The 25433-nt window shown below is 42.8% G+C and overlaps 2 protein-coding genes across 3 annotated transcripts in view; one reads left to right on the forward strand and one right to left on the reverse strand.

Moving 5' to 3' along the window:
• ccdc40 (coiled-coil domain 40 molecular ruler complex subunit) overlaps positions 1-23391 on the reverse strand; it is an 83870-nt gene extending 60479 nt beyond the window's left edge. Inside the window, exons 1-7 of one of the 2 annotated variants that reach the window (XM_070857708.1) lie at positions 23369-23391; positions 19255-19318; positions 18717-18815; positions 10276-10386; positions 4062-4160; positions 3173-3311; positions 1014-1117 (exon numbers count right to left, since the gene is read on the reverse strand). In XM_070857708.1, coding sequence (XP_070713809.1) covers positions 1014-1117; positions 3173-3311; positions 4062-4160; positions 10276-10386; positions 18717-18815; positions 19255-19318; positions 23369-23385 — 633 coding nt within the window. In that variant the 5' untranslated portion in view covers positions 23386-23391. The remainder of the gene's footprint in view (positions 1-1013; positions 1118-3172; positions 3312-4061; positions 4161-10275; positions 10387-18716; positions 18816-19254; positions 19319-23368) is intronic. The other variant, XM_070857709.1, reaches the window with a different exon arrangement.
• A 182-nt stretch (positions 23392-23573) lies between these two features.
• gaa (alpha glucosidase) overlaps positions 23574-25433 on the forward strand; it is a 55762-nt gene continuing 53902 nt past the window's right edge. Inside the window, exon 1 of the mRNA XM_070857710.1 lies at positions 23574-23978. The gene's annotated coding sequence lies outside the window, so the exon portion shown is untranslated. The remainder of the gene's footprint in view (positions 23979-25433) is intronic.

The following is a 25433-nucleotide window of genomic DNA, read 5'->3' on the forward strand; positions in this document are numbered from 1 at the left end:
CTGGAGCAAGTTTCAATATACAGTGCTCTGCCACTGACGTGGTGAGGGAAAGGTGTTTACGCTGCAGAATTTTAAAATGCAAGTGCATTTTACTGAATTGTTCACAATTAATCAATATTACGGGAATTATCTGCACACATCGTAACTGTTATCCCTTATTAAATATTTTATGCTATACAACTGCTGGCTTAAGATAGGCAGAGAACCTTCTCCCCTGATGTGACATCACAAAGTACATTTTTAAATGAGAAGTGCAGTCCATAGTCGCTATAACTATTCGTGATATTACTGAAGCAAGACTGCATGATTTCACATCAGGAGAGGTTCTGCACTGTTTCCAGCAAACAACGCAACATAGTCAAAAAAAGGGAGAACTGGCAAATGGAAAGATATTCTCCTTTATAATGTAATTTAGCAGAATATACTTCCCCTATAACGAGTGTATCAAATGTATGTCAAGTAATCAAAGATTTTGTGTTCAATTTAATGTTTTAATTCATGAATCAATTATATGTAAAGACTTTTCTAGAAATTAGTATTAACTCTGCAATAATGATGTCACAATCAATAATCTTTCTCATCATGTATCTCAGATGTGCTGACAGGTAACATCCACAATGGCAGCTGTTACTGGCACAAAAACAGAATAAATCCTCACCTACATAAAATGACTAACAATAACTATAACAGAGGGTGATTTAAAGGCTCTAATCTTATTTCAGACTTTAGATGACTGCTACAAACTGCTTACATATTCTTTCTGTGTTGAAACTCCTTAACGTACTGCCTTGGAATTATTCCCAAGTATTTATTACCTTGTAAGTTAGCAACAACTAGCAACATTTATAAAGATCATGACAATGGTTTTCAGAATTTCTTTAATTCTGGTTGGTTTTGCTACTAAAAATAGATGTCAATATTGAAATTTAAAAGGCAAAACATGTATTAATTTTGAAAATAATGACCTACAAGCTCTGAATTGGATAAAATGTCTATGCTAAAACATTTCTTACATGATCTGGGTCAAGCACAACCAATTCTATCTGTTCTTCATCCGTATCTGATTCTTCATCTGACTCGCACACAAAGGAGGGGCTTTTAGGACAGTCCAGCAAGCCTAGGGAAAGAGGGAAAGTTATTTTCATTTTTCAGAAAGACAGAAAACAATAGAACATAGAAAGTAACACTACTAAACTAACAATGGTCTTTTTGGTTAAAATACAGGTACAATGTCCGAAATCCAGAATCCTCAGGACCGAGTCCATGCCAGTTTTTGGATTTTTCCGGATTTCAGACAAGAAAACCAATCGTCTGAAATTCGGAATCCTTGACCGAATCCGTGACAGATTTCAGATTTTGCTAGATTTTGGACCTTGCCGCTCGCTGATTCACATCGCTCCTCTGCTCCTTGCCAATTCCCGCCGATCCTCCGCTCCTCGTCGATTCACGCCTCTCCTTGCCACCTGCCGATTCCCGCTGATCCTCCGCTTCTCGCCACCCGCCGATTCCCGCCTCCCCCTGCATTGCGCTTTTTACTGGTTTCCTCGTCCCTCGCTGCCCGATGTCACCATCTCAGCCTTCTCAAAAATGTCCGGTTTTCGGACATTACGGATTCCAAATGACTTCATCTGGGATGTGCAAAATGTCCAGTTTTCGGACAATTCCTGTACTTAGAGAAATGAGTGGATCTCCCCTGGTGCTGCTCCTGGTAACATGTTGAGAATGTGCTGCATTACATGGTCAGGAACATTATATTATGTAAATCACAATGCCTTATTCTTCTTCTAAAGTGTAGGTGTATTTCTCTTTTTAAAGCTATGAAGTCTAATTTCTGTTATGAACACAATGGGTGAGTTCACACAGAAATAATTTAATAGACTGCAGACATTCTGGCTGGGGCTTTCCACATATGTGCTTGCCAGTAAGCATTCATTTCAACGGACAAGATAACTGCAGGCTAGCAAGTGCACATGTGAAAATGTCCAGCCTCTGGCTCTGGTATTCGTGTAGAGTTTTTCTGTACTTTGCAAGTGACTTTTTACCATATACGGAAATTTACATTAAACAGTGCGTGACATTTCAAATGTGTGGATGTCTTACACGTGACTGTCAGGAAGTGTGTGTATAGTTAAAGTCTTATAATAGCACAAGTAGATCTTCTGTGGCATTGCACATGGTGTGGCAGAGGATAAGCTATTTTATGTCAGGGAATAAATACCATAGTATGAGGGCCAAGCATTTATGGTTATTGAATAAGTAAAATTATTTTTTCTTACAAAGCATTATGTTAGTGGTATATTTGAGCTCAAATTTTGTGGTTATGTCCATTTTTTGTGTAAATTTTAAATCAGTGGCCATTATTATAATATGTTTATTTGCCAATGTATTTAATTTTATGGCTTACTTATGTACTGAAGTTTTTGGTTTAATTGGTAGCACTCTCACCTCTGAGTCAAGAAGGTTCTGCATTAAAGCCCCACTGCAGACTAGAGCACATAATCTAGGCTGTAAAGCCTCAAGACTCTCCTCCCATCTCCAACTCCAGAACAGTGGAATGGGGTTCTCTCATTTTGGGAGCATGGGGGGGGCGGGGGGGGGGGAGGGTCTGGAAGTAGTGGAGAATGTGTTTGTTGACAACCATTATGTGGGGCTTCATGGAATATCACATTACTGTGAAGCACCTTGTTATGTTTTTCTACATTAAAGGCTATATAAATGCAAGTTGTTGTTCAAGCTCACAAAATAAACTTAGCAGCACACTACTATTAGTGTAGTATTCTCTCTAACATATATATTATCAAACCAATCTTTGCAATACAGATAAAATATTATGCACACAACATACAAACATTTTAACATAAATTCTTGCTGATTAAGTTTGTATTAATTATTGAAACATAATGATTGATTCATGTAGCAGCAAATTGATGTTTCCATAATTAGGGATTGCAGCAAAATACCGATTCATTCTAATCTAGTACTTATTTTTTTAATTCAGTACCACTCCCATGAAAATTGGTCTTAAAATTAATAGCATGTGAGCTTGATCTCCAGGTAAAGATTATAGTGATCTCACTACTGGTTTTTACATATGAATGATCTACTTTCACAGGTCCAATATCAAGAACTCATCTGACCTTCATATCACCAGTGCTAATTTTGAGGGATTTACCTAACTGCGGTCCTGCTCTCGCAAGTTCTTGTGTGCTGCTTTCTGTGGAAGGTCTGCTCCTTTCAGTTTTCAGCTGTTGAGCATCAATTGAACTATCTGTAGGCTCTATCACTTCCATTGCAAACCCAGTTGACATCATCTGTGATCAATGTTATGTGGTTAAAACAATATAAAATCAGCTTCATTTCCAACGATTATTAAATGACTGGTGATTAAGAATTATGTTTTAACTGATTGCATTTTTTGCCTGCAGTATAATTCTATTAACAATAGGTCAAAAATAATTTTAGTGATAATCATAGTGTCATATGAATGCATTAGGCTAAATCCACGATTTTAACAGTAATGTTAACCCACGGGGTATTATTTGAAAAATGGAAAAATTCTTCATTTTTCAGTGAACAGTTTTCTAACATTTAACGTAACAAATAATCATGAATTAATCCACAGAATAACAATATTAAAAAAAATGGAAAATACAATAGACATTGTATACTGCTTCCTCTGGAACAGGTTCAACCAATTCGGAAGTATGAATGCCAACCCACATCCTACCTCTCCTCAGCACACAATTTGGGCATTTTAATGTGCTCTATAGTTTCAATCCTGGTCTACAGTGAGATTTGGTCAGGTCTTCAATTGCTTATCTGGAGATGATAGGAAAACTACTCAAGGGAAGAGGGAGAGGCTTCTTTGTTCACTTTGTAAGCAATTCTTTCCAATCGACATGATGTAACAAAAGTGATCCCATCCTAACCTGAAATCCATACATAGGCACTTTGCAGCGATTGGGAGCAGACACTGTAGCTAATTTTTCAGAATATTAAATATTACAAATTATAATTACTATCTATAGAACAAAATATTTAAACTATTAAAGAAAATAGACCTTTTGAAATGTTGATTCTGTGCCCTCTCGAACATATTGAACCAATCCTTGTAAACTGGGAGGTTTCACTTCCTCAGCCAGACCTTCAGTATCTGCCTCCTGATTTGCATAAAAATGCAACAATTATTAAATAATTTACAGCAGATACTCTGCTTGTTAATTACTTGCAATTATGGACTTTTTTGTAATTATGACACTCTCTTTCTAAGCTATTTTCAATTCCCTCTCTTTAGTTTCTCTGTGTTATTTCATGTCATCCATGAGTTGGTTAAAGGACCACCAACTTGCTACCAGTCCTTCTTCAATGTAACTACGATTGTAGGAGATATACAGAATTGGCCACAATATTCCCTACTGTGAGGAAGTGCCCAACCTCAACTATGTTCAATGCCCTATGGTAACCTGTCTGAAATTGAGATTCCAGAGCCAAACCAATGTCCTACCACTCCTTGACAAAGAGTTTTAGCATCTCAATGTGCTCTGGGAAATGCTAGCCAAGGCATCTAGATAAAATGAGCTATCCAGTAGGCTGGAAAGATGGTGGTGGGAGTTCTAACTGCCTGCTCAAGCATGCCATTTTGTGGTTTGATTGCAGAACAGGATGCCATAATCTGTGTTGAGGTCTGCAGATGCAACTTAAAATTGTGACAAAAATTAAGCACTTCTTTTGTCTAACATTTAGCCTGGTATTAGCCACATTATACAAAGGTTAAAAAAACAGCTTCCTCATGGAAACCATATCCCAGCCTCAGCAACAAAGAGTTACAGTTGGAAAGGAATTGCCTATTGGGATCCCCATAACTGTAACTCAGTTATGGGGGCTGGTTGGTTGCCTCGCATTTAGTTTTCGCCACTCAATTCAAATAAAAATGTGGCTCCGTGATTAATTCAAACATATGTCCAATTGGAAACTTGTTGAAATTAACATGGGCCCAAATTTGGTCAAACCTAAGTTCCGCCCATTTACCATTGAAAAGATTGCTAAAATCCTGATGGATTTTAACTGTGGGCGGAAGTTTGGTGAAAAAATTGAAAAGAAACTGCCCGGCAGAAAAAATGGGCATTACACAGCAATTCTGGGCGGCAGCAGCGGTAGGTCGGATTCTGAGCGACAAATGCAATCCTCGACATAGTAACGCCGAGGCTCGAGTCAGGCCCAGGGAGAGGGGAACGCAAAAAAAAATTTCAACAAACAAAAAACAAAACATGACAAACCCTTCAGAGGACGCTTTCAAACAAAATCGCTGCAAAAGAATTAAAGCAAAACATCTCACTTAACCTTTTCTTGCACGTCTTCATACCTACTGTCCAGGTAAGACCTGCTTCCATGCAGCAGTCTTTTCTCCTGCTGGAGCAGTGGACCGCTCGGATGAATCTCGGACAGGAGGACTTTTTTCGGCGTTGCACACTGGCGCACGCCAGCGGACGCTCCCCAGCGGTCCTTTCAAACCGCTGCGTGAGGGCCTCACCAAACTCTCAAGAGGGGAGAGCACCAAAAAAACAGGGAGACCTTTCTCGGCGGCAGCCGGCAGTAGGTTGATCAAATTCGGGCCCCATATATTTATTTAAATTTATCAACCTGCACTTTTCAAATGAACAAAGTGATGAGGATGCTTTCAAAAATTCAAGAGGCTGACTATCATCTTCGAAGTGAACATGTTTACTCTACCAGTTTACTGCCTAAACTATGAAAATCACCTACTCCCACCTCCTATATGCTATCTCACTGCCAGTATTCACTTGGTCTTTACTGTTCAATGAACAGAGGCAAAGAATACAAAAGCCAGAAGTTATGTTCAACCTATATAAAACACTAGTTCGGCCCCAGCTGGAATACTGTGTCCAATCCTGGGCACCACATTTTAGAAAGGATGAGAGGGCTTTGGAGAGGGCACAAAAGAGACATTAGAATGGTTACAGGGATGAGGGATGAGGGATACAGGGATGAGGGATTACAGATAGACTGGAGATGTTTGGGTTGTTCTCCTTCGAGCAGAGAAGACCAAGATGAGATTTGAGAGAGGTGTTTAAAATCATGAAGGGTTTAGATACGCAATGAGTGGTTAGGATTTGGAATGTACTGCCTGATAGGATGGTGGAAACAGATTCAATAGTAGCTTTCAAAAGGGAATTAGATAAATACTTAAAGAAAACAATTGCAGGGATATGGGGAAAGGGCTGGGGAGTGGGACTAATTGGATTGCTCTTCAAAAGAGCCGGTGCAGACTCAATGGGCTGAATGGCCTCCTTCAGTGCTGTACTAGTCTATGATTCTGTGAATGTGTTTGGCAGCTAAAGCCTAACACAAGGTTTGATGTAGGGTTGTTTTGCCACCTTTTGAAGATAAGGAGGAACCCGGGATTGACCCAGTGGCTGAAGTTATCTTAAAAGAGTAAATGGACTGCAAAATGTTTATTATCCTAGGTACATTATGAAATTTACTTAGATAACAGAGCAACTAAAATGACTCATGAGTGCATGTGGCTGATCGGGCCGGCTCGCTGGTTGCAATGCAGAGCCTGCAGCGAAGGCCCTTCTCTTTAAGGGAAGGAGCCTTGGAACACAACAGCACTGAAGGGCCCATTGTGCAGCGCTGCACAACTACCACCCCGTCTGCATCCTGTTGCGTTCAGGAAGGGATAGGAGCACTTGATTTAGCATCCACTTCCTTCCTGGAGTGCAAACACCACATTTTTTTTAAGTTGAAAATCATTAGCGCCAGGCACTAATTTTTTTTCATTTTTAAAAGTTAGGGCCCCAAACGGGGGACTGCCGAATTTCTCCCCCTTAAACTTATGTTACAGCTGATTATAATTTGTGTTCATTATTTGATTGATAAACTGGTTTAGGATTTTGACATACATACTGTACAGAGGAAATCTCCCCACTATATTTATATTCATAATGTGTAGGTTTATCCCCATTTTAAAGTTATGTTTTATTTCTTCCTCATTCCAACCCACATCCTGTGGGGATATGTCTCTCTTCTGTTCATCTAGTCATGGCCATGATTGAGAATTCACCCTGGAATTACAAACACCCAACACTATCTTCACAGGACAACTAGGGATGGGTAACGTTGCCACTGTAGTCCATATCCTGTGAAAAAATAAAAACTGGGAATTTCCTCAGGGCTGTTCCTTGCTTCCTCATTGTAACTGCGGCAGAAACCCAGTTTACACACATCTGCCACATTTCCAATAAAGTTACAGCGGCAGATTGGGATTAGCTCTGAGGAATTTCCCGGCAAAAAGTACATAAAGCCATTCAATGCTATAATGCTGTAGTGTACTAATATTCTAAGCTATAAAACAGTGCATATATTTAATAACACGATAAATCCTATGGAGATCGTGGTAACAGTTTTATGCCAAAATGAAAATATAACAAGTTAAAATTTAAGAAAATTATTGGAGGAATGGAAAACTCTTAAAGGTTCTTCAATTTATGTAAGAAATTTCACCTATCAGCCTACATAATGATTGTTAGCTGAAAATAGGACTTTGGTGGAGGGTGGAGAAGGGAGCAATCAAAGTTGAACCTGATCCCATGCTCATCCAAAAACTTACATACAATCATACACTTTTCAGTGGAGCTCATTGGGTAATGATCTAAAGTGGGAAGCCTGGCTGATTATTCCCCTTCCTACACCAATGGCATTGAAGTATAGCGCTTGACAACTGTGTTACAAGACAAAAGATAAATTTGACACCGAGCCACAAAAGAAGAAATTAAGACAGATGACCAAAAGCTTGTTTAAAGAGGTAGGTTTTAAGGAGTGTCTTAAAGGAGGAAAGAGAGGTCGAGAGGTGGAGAGGTTTAGGGAGGGAGTTCCAGAGTTTAGGACCCAAACAGTTGAAGGCACGGCCACTGGTTGAGCAGTTAAAATGAGGGATGTTCAAGAGGCCAGAATTTGAGAAGCGCAGACATCATGTGGGGTTGTGAGGCTGAAAAAGATTACAGAGATCGGGAGGGGCAAAGCCATGGAGTGATTTGTCAATGAGGATGAGAATTTTGAAATCGAGGCGTTGTTTAACCGGGAGCCAATGTAGGTCAGAAAGCACAAGGGGTGATGGGTGATCGTGACTTGGTGCGAGTTAGTACACAGGCTGCTGAGTTTTGGATGACCTCAAGTTTACATATTTTAGAATGTGGGAGGCTGGCCAGGAGTGAGTTGGAGTAGTCAAGTCTAGAGGTAACAAAGACATGAATGAGGGTTTCAGCAGCAGAAGAACTGAAGCAGGGGCGGAAGCAGGCAATGTTACAGAGGTGAAAAAAGGCAGTTTTAGTTATGCCGCGGATATGTGGCTGGAAACTCATTTCAGGGTCAAATATGACACCTAGGTTGCGAACAGTCTTGTTCACCCTCAGATTGATGCTAGGGAGTGGGATGGAGTCAGTAGTTAGGGAATACAGTTTGTGGCTTCCCAATATTTAATTGGAGAAAATTTCTGCTCATCCAGTTCTGGATGTCGGATAAGCAAACTGACAATTTAGATACCAAGCAGGGGTCAAGATAAGTGGTGGAGAAATAGAGCTGGGTGTCGTCAGCGTACATGTGGAAATTGACTCCGTGTTTTCAGATATCGCCAAGGGGAAGCATATACATGAGAAATAAGAGGGAGCCAAGGACAGATCCTTGGGGGACACCTGAGGTAACGATGCGGGAGTGGGAAGAAAAGCCATTGCAGGAGATTTTCTGGCTACAATTAGATAGATAAGAATGGAACCAGGCGAGTGCAGTCCCACCTAGCTGGGTGTTGGTGGAGAGGCGTTGGAGGAAGATGGAGTGGTCAACTGTGATAGAAACATAGAAACATAGAAAATAGCTGCAGGAGTAGGCCATTCGGCCCTTCGAGCCTGCATCGCCATTCAACAAGATCATGGCTGATCACCCACCCCAGCACCTCCCCCCCACGCCCCCTCCACATCCCCCCGACCCCCCCAGCCGCAAGGACCACATCCAACTCCCTCCCGAACACATCCAACGAACTGGCATCAACAACCCACTGCGGCAGGGAACCCCACAGGCCAACAACTCCCCGAGTGAAGAAATCCCTCCCAATCCCAGCCCCAAACAGCCCACCCCCCATCCCAAGAGCGTGCCACCCACCAACCCCCCCCCCCCCCCCCCCCCCCGGCTCCAGACCCACCCAACACCGGGAACACTCCCCCCGCACCCAACCCGCCCCGTCCCGTGATAAAAGGCTACAGACAGGTCCAGAAGGAGGAGGAGGGATAGTTTACCTTTGTCACACTCACGAAGGATGTCATTTGTGACTTTGATGAGAGCCGTTTCGGTACTTTGGCAGGGGCGAAAACCAGACTGAAGTGATTCAAACATTGAATTCATGGAAAGATGGTCACGGATTTAGGAGGCAACAACATGTTCAAGTACTTTGGACAGGAATGGTAGTTTGGAGATGGGGCAATAGCTAGCAAGCAAAGAGAACAACTCCAGCTTCTCCAGTCTATCCACCTAACTGAAGTCCCTCATCCCTGGAATCATTCTCGTAAATCTTTTCTGCACCTGCTCTAAAGCCTTCATATCCTTCCTAAAGTGTGGTACCCAGAATTGGACACGATACGCCATTTGAGGCCGAAGCAGTGTTTTATACAGGTTCATCATAATATCCATGCTTTTGTGCTCTATACCTCTATTCATAAAGCCCAGGATCCCATAAGTTTTTTTAACCGCTTTCTCAATCTGCCCTGTCATCTTCAATGATTTGTGTACATACATCGCCAGGTCTCTCTGTTCATGCATCCCCTTTAGGGTTGCAACCATTAGTTTATATTTCCTCTCCTCATTCTTTCTACCAAAATGTATCACTTCGCATTTTTCTGCATTAAATTTCATCTGCCATCTGTCCACCCATTCCAACAGCCTGTCTATGTCCTCTTGAAGTTTATCACTAATCTCCTCACTGTTCTCTATACTTCCAAGTTTTGTGTCATCTACACATTTTGAAATTGTGCCCTGTAGACCCACATCTTAATATATATCAAGAAAAGCAGTGGTCCTTCGTACCGACCCCTGTGGAACACCAATGGTACCTTCCTGTTCTACATGGTTCACTATCACACTTGGCACTCCATTTACCAAGTGGGCCATAGAGGATTAGGAGGTAAAATAAAATTCTAGTATAACATTTTACAAATCCACAGAATAATAAAATATTAGAAGTACGTACTAAAAGATATAGATATTTACCATACTTGTTTGTGTATCCCCTAGAACATCTCCAACTAATTCTAGTGATTTGAGAGATTCTGAAGAGGGCGTCCGATCTCCTTGTTCAGCCACATCAGCAGTAGCTTCTCCCTGATTTGCATGAAAATGCAATCAATTATCAGATGATTGTGCTAGAGTTGCCCTAACAGGTAAAACTTTAATGTTGGATTTTTTGTTTTAAGTAAGACTGTTGCTTTCTAACAACAAAGTTGCACTTTCATAGCACCTTGAACAAAATAAAATATCCAAAAGGATTTCAAAAGGTGAAAAATAACTGGATAACAAGCAATGTTAGGGATGGTGACTAAAGGAAGATCCAAGAGGTAGTTTTTAAGGAGGCAAGGGAGAGATTTCAGGTTTGGGATCAAAAAGGCTAAAGCTCTGCCTCCAATTGTGGACCAAGGAAAGAAGGGTGCAGAGTCCAGAGTCAGAAGATCAGAGGGCATGTGTTGAAACGTAGAACTGAAAGAGGTTGCAAAGATACAGTGGCAAAACCATAATGCACTTGGAAATGACGACAACAATTGTGAAATTGATGAGTTTGGAGATGAGAAAATTAAAAAAATATATTACAGTAATAGAAAACTCTTATGATTCTTCAATTTATGAAAAAAAATCTGCACCAAGGGCATTAAGGTAAAGTGTAGCACCCATACTGCTGCCCAGTTGTGATCAGCTACCTGAGACCTGGTCTGCATGGCTCACTATCACACTTGGCACTCCATTTACCAACTGGGCCATCAAGGATTCAGGGTTTTTTTCCTGATTTTAAACTTTATGTTTGTTATACTCATAATAAATGGTCAGACTGAGTACTGTGTATAATGAGCAAGTGTGACCTTAACTCCTTTATTGTAGTTCCGGAGTGCAGGTACCTCGTGGGTGGCCTGCTTATATACTGTACTCCCAAGGGATGCTTGGAGATGAGAAAATTAAAAATATATATTGCAGGAATAGAAAACTCTTATGATTCTTCAATTTATGAAAAAAAATCTGCACCAAGGGCATTAAGGTAAAGTGTAGCACCCATACTGCTGCCCAGTTGTGATCAGCTACCTGAGACCTGGTCTGCATGGCTCACTATCACACTTGGCACTCCATTTACCAACTGGGCCATCAAGGATGGAGGTTTTTTTCCCTTGGGACTCCAACAGATCGGCCCTCTGGTGGACAGGTGTGATGCAGGTTACAAGGGGTTAAATACAAAATATCACTCCCCCGTGAAGTAAACAATACACTTATTTACAAGGTGAGACGATTTGGGGCTTTGCGCTCCCTTGTCGATCGTCTCGGTACAAATGTTGGTGTGGTTGGGTTGGTCACTTCTTCACTGGGCTGTTGGGCAGCTGGCCTTGCCGAGCTGCTGGGGATGATGAGTTCTGTTTCGTGGTCAACTGTGATGCCAGTTGCCACTTGTGTGTGTGTTTGTAGGTCAAAGTTGATGGTGTCCTCTTCAGGTTGTACGTAGCTGTTGGTGAACCGCAGTTTAATTTGGTCCAAGTGTTTTCTGTGCGTTTGTCCATTGGTCAGTTTGACCTGAAACACCCTACTCCCCTCTTTGGCTATGACCATACCAGCGAGCCATTTGGGACCATGTCCATAATTGAGCACAAACACAACATCATTGATCTCAATATCAAGTGACATGTTTGCGCGGTTATGGTACACACTCTGTTGATGCTGCTTGTCCTCCCCATGATCATGTAGATCAGGGTGGACCAGAGAGAGCCTTGTTTTAAGCGCCCTTTTCATGAGCAGCTCAGCAGGGGAAATTCCTGTGAGTGGGGTCTGGTGCGGTAGCTGAGCAGTACTCGGGACAACCGGGTCCGCAAGGAGCTTTCCAACACGCATTTCAAGCTTTGCTTGATGGTCTGAACTGCCCGTTCTGCCTGGCCGTTGGATGCGGGCTTGAACGACACAGATGTGACATGTTTGATCCCGTTGCGGGTCAACAGCAGAATTCTAAAGGGTCAAAGTGTATTAAAAAGACAAGCCTCTGTGCCTCAATGCGAGGAGTATTCGGAATAAGGTGGACGAATTAACTGCGCAGATAGCAGTTAATGGGTCTGATGTGATTGGCATCACGAAGACATGGCTCCAGGGTGACCAAGGCTGGGAACTCAACATCCAGGGGTATTCAGCATTCAGGAAGGATAGGCAGAAAGGAAAAGGAGGCGGGGTGGCGTTGCTGGTTAAAGAGGAAATTAATGCAATTGTAAGGAAGGAAATTAGCTTGGATGATGTGGAATCTGTATGGGTGGAGCTACGGAATACCAAAGGGCAGAAAACGCTGGTGGGAGTTATGTACAGGCCACCAAATAGTAGTAGTAAGGTTGGGAACAGCATCAAACAAGAAATAAGGCATATGTGCAATAAAGATACAGCAGTAATCATGGGCGACTTTAATCTACATATTGATTGGGCTAACCTAACTGGTAGCAATGCGGTGGAGGAGGATTTCCTGGAGTGTATTAGGGATGATTTTCGAGACCAATATGTCGAGGAGCCAACCAGAGAGCTGGCCATCCTAGACTGGGTGATGTGTAATGAGAAGGGACTAATTAGCAATCTTGTTGTGCGAGGCCCCTTGGGGATGAGTGACCATAATATGGTAGAATTTTTTATTAAGATGGAGAGTGACAAAGTTAATTCAGAAATTAGGGTCCTGAACCTAAGGAAAGGTAACTTTGATGGTATGAGGCGCGAATTGGCTAGATTAGACTGGCAAATGATACTTAAAGGGTTGACGGTGGATAGGCAATGGCAAACCTTTAAAGATCATATGGACGAACTTCAACAATTGTACATCCCTGTCTGGAGTAAAAATAAAACGGGGAAGGTGGCTCAACCGTGGCTAACAAGGGAAATTAAGGATAGTGTTAAATCCAAGGAAGAGGCATACAAATTAGCCAGAAAAAGTAGCAAGCCGGAGGACTGGGAGAAATTTAGAATACAGCAGAGGAGGACAAAGGGTTTAATTAAGAGGGGAAAAATAGAATACGAGAGGAGACTTGCCGGGAACATAAAAAATGACTGCAAAAGCTTCTATGGATATGTGAAGAGAAAAAGATTAGTGAAGACCAACGTAGGTCCCTTGCAGTTGGATTCGGGTGAATTTATAGTGGGGAATAAAGAAATGGCAGACCAATTGAACAAATACTTTGGTTCTGTCTTCACAAAGGAAGACACAAATAACCTTCCGGATATACTAGGGGTCCGAAGGTCTAGTGAGAAGGAGTAACTGAAGGATATCCTTATTAGGCGGGAAATTGTGTTAGGGAAATTGACGAGATTGAAGGCTGATAAATCCCCAGGGCCTGATAGTCTGCATCCCAGAGTACTTAAGGAAGGGACCTTAGAAATAATGGATGCATTGGTGATAATTTTCCAACAGTCTATCGACTCTGGATCAGTTCCTATGGACTAGAGGGTTGCTAATGTAACACCACTTTTTAAAAAAGGAGGGAGAGGGAAAACGGGTAATTATAGACCAGTTAGCCTGACATCAGTAGTGGGGAAAATGTTGGAATCAATCATTAAGGATGATATAGCAGCACATTTGGAAAACAGTGATAGGATTGGTCCAAGTCAGCATGGATTTATAAAGGGGAAATCATGCTTGACAAATCTTCTGGAATTTTTTGAGGATTTAACTAGTAGAGTGGACAGGGGAGAACCAGTGGATGTGGTGTATTTGGACTTTCAAAAGGCTTTTGACAAGGTCCCGCACAAGAGATTGGTGTGCAAAATCAAAGCACATGGTATTGGGGGTAATGTACTGACGTGGATAGAGAACTGGTTGGCAGACAGAAAGCAGAGAGTCGGGATTAACAGGTCCTTTTCAGAATGGCAGGCAGTGACTAGTGGAGTGCCGCAGGGCTCGGTGCTGGGACCCCAGCTCTTTACAATATACATTAATGATTTGGATGATGGAATTGAGTGTAATATCTCCAAGTTTGCAGATGACACTAAACTGGGTGGCGGTGTGAGCTGTGAGGAGGACGCTAAGAGGCTGCAGGATGATTTAGACAGGTTAGGCGAGTGGACAAATACATGGCAGATGCAGTATAATGTGGATAAATGTGAGGTCATCCACTTTGGGGGCAAAAACACGAAGGCAGAATATTATCTGAATGGCGGCAGATTAGGAATAGGGGAGGTGCAGCGAGACCTGGGTGTCATGATTCATCGGTCATTGAAGGTTGGCATGCAGGTAGAGCAGGCGATGAAGAAGGCAAATGGTATGTTGGCCTTCATAGCAAGGTGATTTGAGTATAGGAGCAGGGAAGTCTTACTGCAGTTGTACAGGGCCTTGGTGAGGCCCCACCTGGAATATTGTGTTCAGTTTTGCTCTCCTAATCTGAGGAAGAACGTTCTTGCTGTTGAGGGAGTGCAGCGAAGGTTCACCAGACTGATTCCTGGGATGGCAGGACTGACAAAAGAGGAGAGACTGGATCAACTGGGCCTGTATTCACTGGCGTTTAGAAGGATGAGAGGGGATCTCATCGAAACATATAAAATTCTGACGAAACTGGACAGGTTAGATGCAGGAAGAATGTTCCCGATGTTGGGGAAGTCCAGAACCAGGGGACATAGTCTTAGGATAAGGGGTAAGCCATTTAGGACTGAGATGAGGAGGAACTTCTTCACTCAGAGAGTTGTTAACCGATGGAATTCCCTACCGCAGAGAGTTGTTGATGCCAGTTCATTGGATATATTCAAGAGGAAGTTAGATATGGCCCTTGCAGCTAAAGGGATCAAGGGGTATGGAGAGAAAGCAGGAACGGGGTACTGATGGAATGATCAGCCATGATGTTATTGAATGGTGCTGCATGCTCGAAGGGCCGGATGGCCTATGCCTGCATCTATTTTCTATGTTTCTATGAACTCTTTGAATTCGGCATTTGTGAAGCACGGCCAATTGTCGCTGACTAGGACATCGGGCAGGCCGTGCGTGGCAAACATAGCTCTTAGATTTTCAATGATGGCCGTAGACGTGCTTCCAGACATTATTGCACTTTTAGTAAGCATCCACGACAACCAAAAACATTTTGCCTAGGAATGGGCCTGCATAGTCTACATGGATCCTCGACCACAGTTTGGATGGCCAGGACCATAAACTTAGCGGTGCCTCTCTGGGAGCATTGCTCAACTGAGAGGAGCAAGCGTTGCACTGGTGTACACATGATTCTAAATCTGAGTCGATGCCTGGCCACCACACGTGGGATCTAGCTATGGCTTTCATCATCACGATGCCTGGGTGGGTGCTGTGCAGTTCCCCAATAAGTGTGTCTCTGCCTTTTTTGGGCAAGACCACACGATTGCCCCACAAGAGACAGTCCACGTGCAGGGACAGCTCATTTGTGGAATGGCTTAATCGTTTCCTGCATCTCTACTGGGACACTGGAGGACACCGTTTTTTACCAGGGACAGTAAAGGATCCTGGCTGGTCCAGGTCCTGATCTGGCGGGACGTAACGGGGATTTATTGTTTTCAAATGCCTCCATGACCATAAGCAAGTCCGCTGGCTGTGCCATTTCCACCCCGGTGGTGGGCAATGGTAGCCGACTGAGAGCATCTGTGCAGTTCTCTGTGCCCAGTCTGTGGCGAATTACATAGTTGTATGCCGACAGCGTGAGCACCCATCTTTGGATGCGGGCAGATGCATTGGTATTGATCCTTTGCTCTCGAAGAATAGCGATATGAGCGGATTGTGGTCAGTTTTAAGCTCGAACTTGTGCCAAACAAGTACTGGTGCATTTTTTTTACCCCGTAAACGCACGCCAGAGCCTTTGTTTCAACCATGTTGTAGGCCCTTTCGGCCTTGGACAAGCTCCTGTGTGCACACGTAACTGTTTGCAAAATTACCGATTCATTAGCCTGTTGTAACACACACCCGACCCCGTATGACGACGCATCGCAAGCTAACACTAGTCATTTACATGGGTTGTACAGAACAAGCAGTTTGTTCGAACACAGTAAATTTCTGGCTTTCTTAAAGGCAGCCTCTTGTGAATTCCCCCATACCCAGTCGTCTCCCTTGCGCAGTAGCGCATGCAGGGGTTTGAGCAGGGTGCTTAACCCAGGTAGGAAATTACCAAAGTAGTTAAGGAGTCCCAGAAACGACTGCAGCACTGTCACGTTCCATGGTCGCGGCGCGTTCTTGATGGCTTCAGTCTTGGCGTCGGTGGGTCTGATGCCGTCTGCTGCGATTTTCCTTCCAAAGAATTCGACATCCTGTGCCAGAAAAACACACTTTGAGCGTTTCAACCTGAGCCCTATGCAATCCAACTGATTAAGAACCTCCTCCAGGTTCTTCAAGTACTCCATGGTGTCCTGACCTGTAACCAATATGTCGTCCTGGAAGACCACTATACAAGGAACTGACTTTAACAGGCTTTCCATGTTCCGCTGGAAGATCGCTGCAGTCGACCAAATCCTGAACAGGCACGGTTGTAAATAAACAGACTTTTGTGCGTGTTGATGCAGGTGAGGCCTTTCGAAGACTCCTCCAGCTACTGCGTCATGAAGGCCGAGGTCAGGTCCAGCTTGGTGAACGTCTTCCCTCCAGCCAGGGTCGCAAATAGGTCGTCTGCCTTGGTAGCGGGTACTAGTCCTGCAGCGAAAAACGGTTAATTGTTACTTTATAGTCACCGCAAATTCTAACTGTACCATCCTCCTTGAGTACCGGAACAATCGGACTGGCCCAGTCATTGACTCCACCGGCACGATGATGCCTTCACGTTGCAGCCTGTCCAGCTCGACTTCCACTTTTTCACACATCATGTACGGTACCGCCCGAGCCTTGTGGTGGATGGATCACGTACCGGGAACCAAATGAATCTGCACTTTCGCCCCCGAGAAACTTCCAATGCCTGGCTCAAATAACAAAGGGAATTTGCTTAGACCTGGGTGCATGCGGTGTTGTCAACTGACAAGAGCACTCGGATGTCGTCCCAGTTCCAGCGGATTTTCCCCAGCCAGCTTCTGCCAAACAACGTGGGGCCATCCCCTGGCACAATCCACAGCGGGAGTTCGTGTACTGCTCCACCATAGGAGACTTTGACTTTGGCACTGCCAATTACAGGGATTAGTTCCTTTGTATAAGTCCTTAGTTTGGTGTGAATGGGGCTGAGCTTGGGCCTGTGTGCCTTCTTCCCCCACAGCCTGTCGAAGACCGTTTTACTCATTATGGACTGACTTGCCCCAGTGTCCAGCTCCATAGACACTGGAATACCGTTCAGTTCAACTTTCAACATTATTGGTGGGCATTTTGTCGTGAACGTGTGTACCCCGTACACCTCTGAGTCCTTCGTACGAGTTTCCAATTCTGTCTGATCTACTGTGGACCGATCTTCCTCTGCAAAGTGGTGGTTTGCAGCTCACCTGCACATTCGTTGGAGGTGTTCCATTGTTCTACAGCCATTGCACGCATAGTGCTTAAAGCGGCATTGATGGGGCCGATGATCACCCCCGTAGTGCCAACAGGGTGTTAACTGCCTCGCATTAACAGATATGACGGACTCTGGATCAACTGAGGTCGGGCCACAGCAGCCGGCGTGTACATTCTGCTCTGTACATTTCTGCTCAAAACCGACGTTACTTTATGCACAGTACTGGCCGAAACTTCTTTGTTCTGCGAAATCTGCTTGGTGTTGTCGATGATGGACATAAACCCTGAGCTATCGTTATGGATTTACTCAGATTCGGAGTTTCTACAGTCAACAGTTTGTGAAGGATTGTCTCATGTCCGATGCCCAGTACAAAAAAGTCTCTGAGCATTTGTTCTAGGAATCCCTCAAACTCACAATGTCCTGCAAGGCACTTTGGTTCGGCGACGTATCGAATCGATATCTCGCCATCAAAACACTTTCCTGGACCAGCCAACACAGTTCTTCGTAGGATTTCACTGTTGGTTTAGCCGGGGCCAGGAGATTCTTCATGAGGCCATAGATTGTGGCCCCACAAACAGTTAGGAGGATCGCCCTTCGTTTTGTCGCTTTCTCGTCCCCTTCCAGCTCATTAGCCACAAAATATTGGTCGAGTCTCTTCACGAAGGTCTCCCAATCGTCCCCCTCCGAGAACTTCTCCAGGATGTTGACTGTTCTTTGCATTTTTGCGCGGTTCGTTACCTTGTCGTCAATTGTTATATTCATAATAAATGATCAGATCGAGTACTGTGTGTGTGTAATGAGCAAGTGTGACCTTAACTCCTTTATTGTAGTTCCAGAGTGCAGGTACCTCGTGGGTGGCCTGCTTGTATACTGTACTCCCAAGGGATGCTGGGATCCCTTGGGACGCCAACAGGTAGGCCCTCTGGTAGACAGGTGTGATACAGGTTACAAGGGGTTAAATACATAACAATGTTTAAAAGAACAATCTGCAGAATTATAAAATATTACAAATACATAGACATTTACCATATTTGTTTGTGTATCCTCTGGAACATTTTCAACTAATTCAAATTCTGATGTGGGCGTCCGATCTCCTTTGTCAGCCACATCTTCAGTAGTTTCTCCCTGATTTGCATGAAAATGCAACCAATTTATAAAATGCTTGCACAAGAGATGCCACAACAGTTAAAACTTTAACGCTGGATTTTATTTTGTAAGTGAGACTTTTTTTAACAACATGTTGCACCTTTATCGTACCTTTAACAAAATAAAACATCCCGAAGGATTTCACAAGGTGAAAAATAACAGGATAGCAAGCAGTGGTGGGGGAAGTGTTAGGGATGGTGACTCAAGGCAAGATCTAAAAGGTAGCTTTTAATGAGCCTATTGAAGGAAGGGGGAAGTTTCAGATTTGGGATCAAGAAGGTTAAAGGTTCTGCTCCTGATGCTGGATCAAAGGCAGGAGATGCAAAGGAGGCTAGAGTCAGGAAATCAGAGGGCATGTGTTGGACTGTAGAGCTGAAAGAGGTTGCAAAGGTTTGAAACATCCAAAAGTCATATTTACCTCCTGTGCACTCTCTGGTACATCTTGATCCTGCTCCAAGCTTTCAACAATCTCAGGCGTGGGGCTATGGAGAGATAAACACAGCAATTAAACAATCATAGGAAATAAATGTTAAATATTGAAATATAGAAATAATTTACCAGATTGTTACTACATTTTAAAAATGTACTTAACTGTAAAAAAAACAAAGGCTGGGTTATATAACTACAGAATATTTACATAGTCTACTCGGAACACCTACACGGCAAGCGAGCCCCAGGTGGGCAGAGGAAACGTTTCATGGACACCCTCAACGCCTCTTTGATAAAGTGCAACATCCCCAGTGGCACCTGGAAATCCCTGGCCCAAGACCGCGCAAAGTGGAGGAAGAGCATCTGAGACGGCGCTGAGTACCTCGAGTCTCGTCACCAAGAGCATGCAGAAATCAAGTGCAGACAGCGGAAGGAGCGTGCAGCAAACCAGGCTTCCCACCCACCCTTTTCTTCAACCACTGTTTACCCCACCTGTGACAGAGACTGTAATTCCCACATTGGACTGTACAGCCACCTGAGAACTTACTTTTAGAGTGGAAGCAAGTCTTCCTCGATTTCGAGGGACTGTCTATGATGATGATTTACAGAGGTAAATTGCTGAAACTAACAATACAGGGATAATAAGATAATTCCAAGATATCTGCAATCATCTGAATAGCTGCATCATTTTAAATGTTAGAAATGGAAATATTTATATGTATTTATTATTTAAATAGTCATTCTAAATCGTTGTTTCCATATTTTACTCTTTAAAACTACTGATCCGAGGTAACCAAGGAATAAAAATATTGTCATCTATATTTTCCCATGGGATTGACTGATTGAGTGGTAGGATGCAAACTTATATCCACAATTCTCTATATAAGATTTTAACCTTACCATTAGTTGGAGCTGCTTAAAAGAGGCCAGACACATTACAAATGGTCTTTTATTGCTAGTACCAATTGATTTACCTTTTCTTCTCTTTTCAACTTCGGCTGTATCCTACCCTAGGTACCTTGACCCTTCACCTTGGAATCATTGATAAAGTGTTACACAACTCCTGGACTCCACTTTTAAATATTTTGGTGATACATTGCCAACTCCAAAGGATCTGGCACTGTGTTTCTAAATAAGTTATCATCACATGGCCTCATGCCAAAGCTAAAGCTATCGGGTTTCCTCTCAAATCACTCCAAGGGTACCCTGGTTGAAGTCTTAGCCTCTGATTCATTTTCCATTACCTCAGGACTGTTCTCTCCATCAGCGTATTCCTTTTTCATATTAATCACTTCCTCCATTCATCATCCAACCCTACCTACTCATTTGCTGATGGTTCCATTCTATCTTTATCAACTTCATTCCAATTACACGCCCTCAATGCACACAGCCACAATTCCTCTCACTGTCCAACAAATCAATCACTACAATTAGGTCTCCTCTACGTTCTTCGATGGATCAGTGAGAATATTGTTTCTCTCAATTCTTTAAAGTCACATTGGGGTAGATTTTTAACTTGCCACCTGGGTGGTAAACTGGTGTTGTGTATTAGCCACCCATTGGAAATGAAAATCAGACAGTTTCTGTAATGGGTGGCAAATCCTCATGCCAATTTTACACCCAGGCGGCACGTTGAAAATCGACCACAGTTTACTCATGTGTCTAATCTAACCAACAGCTATCAACTCTTTACTTCTGATAATTCCATTTTGGCCGTTCTTCATCTATTAATATTTATGGCCTCACTATCTCCTCTGACCTCAAATGGAACTTTCACATATTCCCTCTTATTCAAGCTACCTCTAAGAAGCATTGTTTTTTCTTTCTTGACAAACACTTTTTTCCAACAACTCTTAACACTGTATAAAGTCCAAGTACATTCAAGATTTGAATATCTGGAGAGACTCTTAACATATCTCGCATACAAGAGAAAAATCTCATCATTTTATGGATGATCCCTGTCAATTCTAGCTTGCAACCACGCTCTCTGTTACAACTTGTCTTATATTTCTAATCTTTCCTTTATTATTTCTATCGAATTAGGTATACGCCTGCTTCCGACTTCCTTACCCTGTTGAAAACAAAGCTCCTTGTTTCCCTTAACTTTTCATTCCTTCTACAATCTTAAGATTTAAAAAACCCAAGGCTGTCATTACCCAATCATCATTTGCTGATTTACCTTGCCTTCTTTTTTTTCGAACTTTGTGGTCTCTGCACTATGGGCTTGATCCCTTCACCTTGGTGTCACAATAGTGAAAACCAAGAGCTGTGAGGATTGAATGTGTATTAGTAACAAATACTACCAATGATAAAGTTTATACCTTGTACTTATGGGTTGAAATTATAAACTACAAACCTATCAATCAGATTTTCTATACAGCTAAATTTGTGACACATTACAGAAAATAAATCGGAGTTCTGTCATTGCAGCACTAACTGCTTCTTACATTGGGGAGATCAAACTCAGATGGGTGATCGCTTTGCGAAACATCTCTGTTCAATCTGCAAGTGCGACCCTGAGCGTGTCAGCTGTGACTCAGTGGGTAGCACACTCGCCTGAGTCAGAAGGTTGTAGGTTCAAGTACTACTCCAGGGACTTGAGCCAATAAAAGTAGGCTGATAGTCCAGTGCAGTGCTGAGGGAGTGCTGCACTGTCGGAGATGTTGTCTTTCAGATGAGACGTTAAACCGAGGCCCCGTCTGCTCTCTCAGGTGGACGTAAAAAATCCCGTGGCACTATTTCGAAGAAGAGCAGAGGAATTATCCCTGGTGTTCTGGCCAATATTTATCCCTCAATCAACATATTGCTGTTTGTGGGAGCAAATTGGCTGATGCGTTTCCCACATTACATCAGAACTGACGAAGGGTCATCGACCCGAAACGTTAACTCTGCTTTCTCTCCACAGATGCTGCCTGACTCACTGAGATTTCCAGCATTTTCTGTTTTTATGAAACATCTCTAACTTGTTCCATTTCTGATTATAGGTCTTTGACCTGAAAAGTTAACTCTGTTTCTCTCTCCATAGATGTTGCCGGACCTGCTGAGTATTTCCAGCATTATCTGTTTTTATTTCAGATTTCCAGTATCCGCAGTACTTTGCTTTTGTATGAGGATGCATTTACATTATCTGATCACGACACAATCGATTAGAAATTGTAGTCGGAGGCGTACCTCCGGAGCATGCCCCTGATCCGAGAAACAATTACCAAAGTACCTCCTGGTGTGCAGGTTGCACAAACTTGTGGTCTCAGACCTTGAAGCGGTGGGCAAACGTAATGGCCCACGGATCCCAGAGACGCAGGTGGTTCGGAAGCGTACCTGGGATCACGTGAGCCCAGTCCTCCAATGACAAAGTAGTATTCCATTTTAATCATTTATGAAGGGAATCCCCTAATAATATGCAATGGAATCCCGAAATCTAATAATTATACAATTTACAGAAAGTGAATTTTATTCAAAGTACCTTCATTGCACCAATCTCAATTTTTTAAAATGGTGATAATTTTATACATCATTAAATCTGTAATCTGGGCCAATGTTTGCATAAACTCATTTAATACAGTGTATGTGCATAATTTTGGATATTAAATTGTTTAATTTAAGCCTTAGATCTCCCCTTACGCTGATACATCAATCGTAAGATTTGTGTGGGCAATTGCTGGCCATTCTCTGGGTAAATAGCCCAAATTGAAAGGACATACGACGGCGGACACAGACACCGCAATTTAGGGATTAAAATACATTTGCACATGAAACACAAAGAACACATTTAATAAAAAGAACACATTTAAGAGCTGTGAATATCGAGGATAATTCAAAGGTCAAATACAGAATGATCAGGTGTCACAAGTTGTCAGCCCAACGAAAGATGAGAAAACTGTTTTTTCAAGTGAGAGTAAACATCAGAGACGGTTACATTTTCAAATAATCACACTGAGGATCACTGAGCTGGGTAATCTTTTAATCGAAATATTACCCAAAATTTCGAAATTACTTGGAATTCTCAGATTTCACGAGCAATAAAGTAACAGTAACGTGTTTTTAAAATGTTAAAAATCTGAAATGTAAGGGTTTAAGAAAATCTGAATGGTAATGCAGAGTACCTTTCCCCGGCAGACATGTTGTCCGTTGCTAAAGAAACGCAAACAACAATCCCCGGCCGCTGGCCCAGTCACGGGTCGGACTGTACCACTATTGGGGGAGGGAGATATTGAGCTTTGTAGGTTCAAGGCGCCGGGACGAGAGTCACTGGATCCCCCCTGGGTTTGATGGCTCGTGGACTGGCCCGGACTGCGAGCGCCCACTGAGGCGAGGCCGGGAGAACCAGTTTGACCTGGTGCTTAGTGCTTGATTCGTTTTGCGAGCAGGAAAGCGGCCTCTAGATCACAGTGACTCGGAATTTGTCCCTGTTCTGTTAGTGCTCCTCCAGGGTTCACCGAATATCTGAAACACGTTTCGGGTGCAGCCGAGCACATCTCCTCGAGTGCGGCCTGTCCTGCTAAGTGCTTCCAGCGCTTTAATCTCAATCCCATTTTAGTCGCTGAAACAGCGGGGCCGAGACTACACATAGTAACCGGAGTAGGCCACTCAGGCCTTCCAGCCTGTTCCTCAATTCGGCACCTCAACTCTATTTCCCAACCTTTGACCCATATCCTTTGATACCCTTAACTAACAAGAATCTATCTACATATCTCAGGTTTGAGTTATGAGAGGGTAAGCACTTTCAATTCTTGTTTCAGGTTGTTCTGTTTTATTTTGAAGGTATTTGGTGTCAAGATATCAGAAGGTGTTTCCCAGCAGCACGACTGAGAGTACTTTAAAATCCCATCGTTGCACTAGAAGAGGTGGGCAACTGGGGCACTAACCATTTCAAACAGCGAAAGCAGTGCAAATGACATTGACAAACATGCTGACAAACTAAATCTGCTGGATTCTTTCCAGTGCATGTTTTTTTTTCTATTTTTAAACCTAATTCTGTAACCTCAATCAATTGAAAGTGCTGACTCCTGCTGGGCTATGCTTTTAAAGATGCCAAGTCTGGCAATACCTCAGCAATATTGGAATTTCATTATGTGTGATCATTGACAACAGATTATTTGACCTAAATTTGGAGCAGAAAAGGCCAGGAGACAGCCAGCTGGGTATACAACTTGGGTCCAGAGTGGTTGCCAGTATGCACAAGTTAATCAACACAGCATAAGGAAGATGCAAAGAAAAACAAATGTACCTCAACAGTCCTTTTAAAATAAAGCAAAAACTTACATTTATATAGCATCCTCAGAATATCCCAAACATTATTTTTGAAATGTAATTGCTATAGATATGCAGAAAAATAGAAAATAGGTGCATGAGTAGGCCATTCGGCCCTTTGAGCCTGCACCACCATTCAATATGATCATGGCTGATCATGCAACTTCTGTGCCCCATTCCTGCTTTCACTCCATACCGCTTGATCACTTTAGTCGTAAGGGCCACATTTAACTGTGTAGGACTTTTGCACATTGCAAGGTCCCGCCAACAGCAAATCAATGAACAATTTCATTATCTGTTTCTGGTGGCGTTAGTAAAAACCACAGGGGGAAACTACCTGCCCTTTCTTCAATAGTACCATGGGATATTTTGCATTGTACCTGCTTCAACTTACCATCTCAACCAAAAGATGGCACCTCTGACAATGCAGCATTCCTTCAATTCTGCATTGAAATGTCAATCTGGATTGTGTTTAGTTCATTGGTGGGGCTTGAACTTGCAGCTTCTGATGTAGAGGTGAGAGTGCTACCAAATGAGATGCTTCTATCTTTCCACCCACCCTGCTCCCATTTATTTTCGTCCCTTCCAAGGACGACATAGCCTCCTTATTTCTCCTATGAAAATCAACAACCTCAGGCTTCTCGATTCATTTGCCATTTATCCACCCACTCTGGAAGCCTGTTTATGTCTTCCTGTATTTTGGTGCCGTTCTCCACATTATTATCTATAGCAGATCAATTTGGATTCATCTGCAAATTTCAACACCATGCCTCTAATTTATGAGTCCAAATCATTTATGTATACGGTAAACAACGGTGGTCCCAGCATGGATCGATCCCTCCAGGACACTACTTCCTACTTTCTGCAAATCTGTAACTTCTGATCCAAATGGGGGACCTATTTGCATTGAACCACTGA

The sequence above is a fragment of the Pristiophorus japonicus genome, chromosome 16, assembly GCF_044704955.1.
Source record: "Pristiophorus japonicus isolate sPriJap1 chromosome 16, sPriJap1.hap1, whole genome shotgun sequence".
NCBI lineage: Eukaryota > Metazoa > Chordata > Chondrichthyes > Pristiophoridae > Pristiophorus > Pristiophorus japonicus.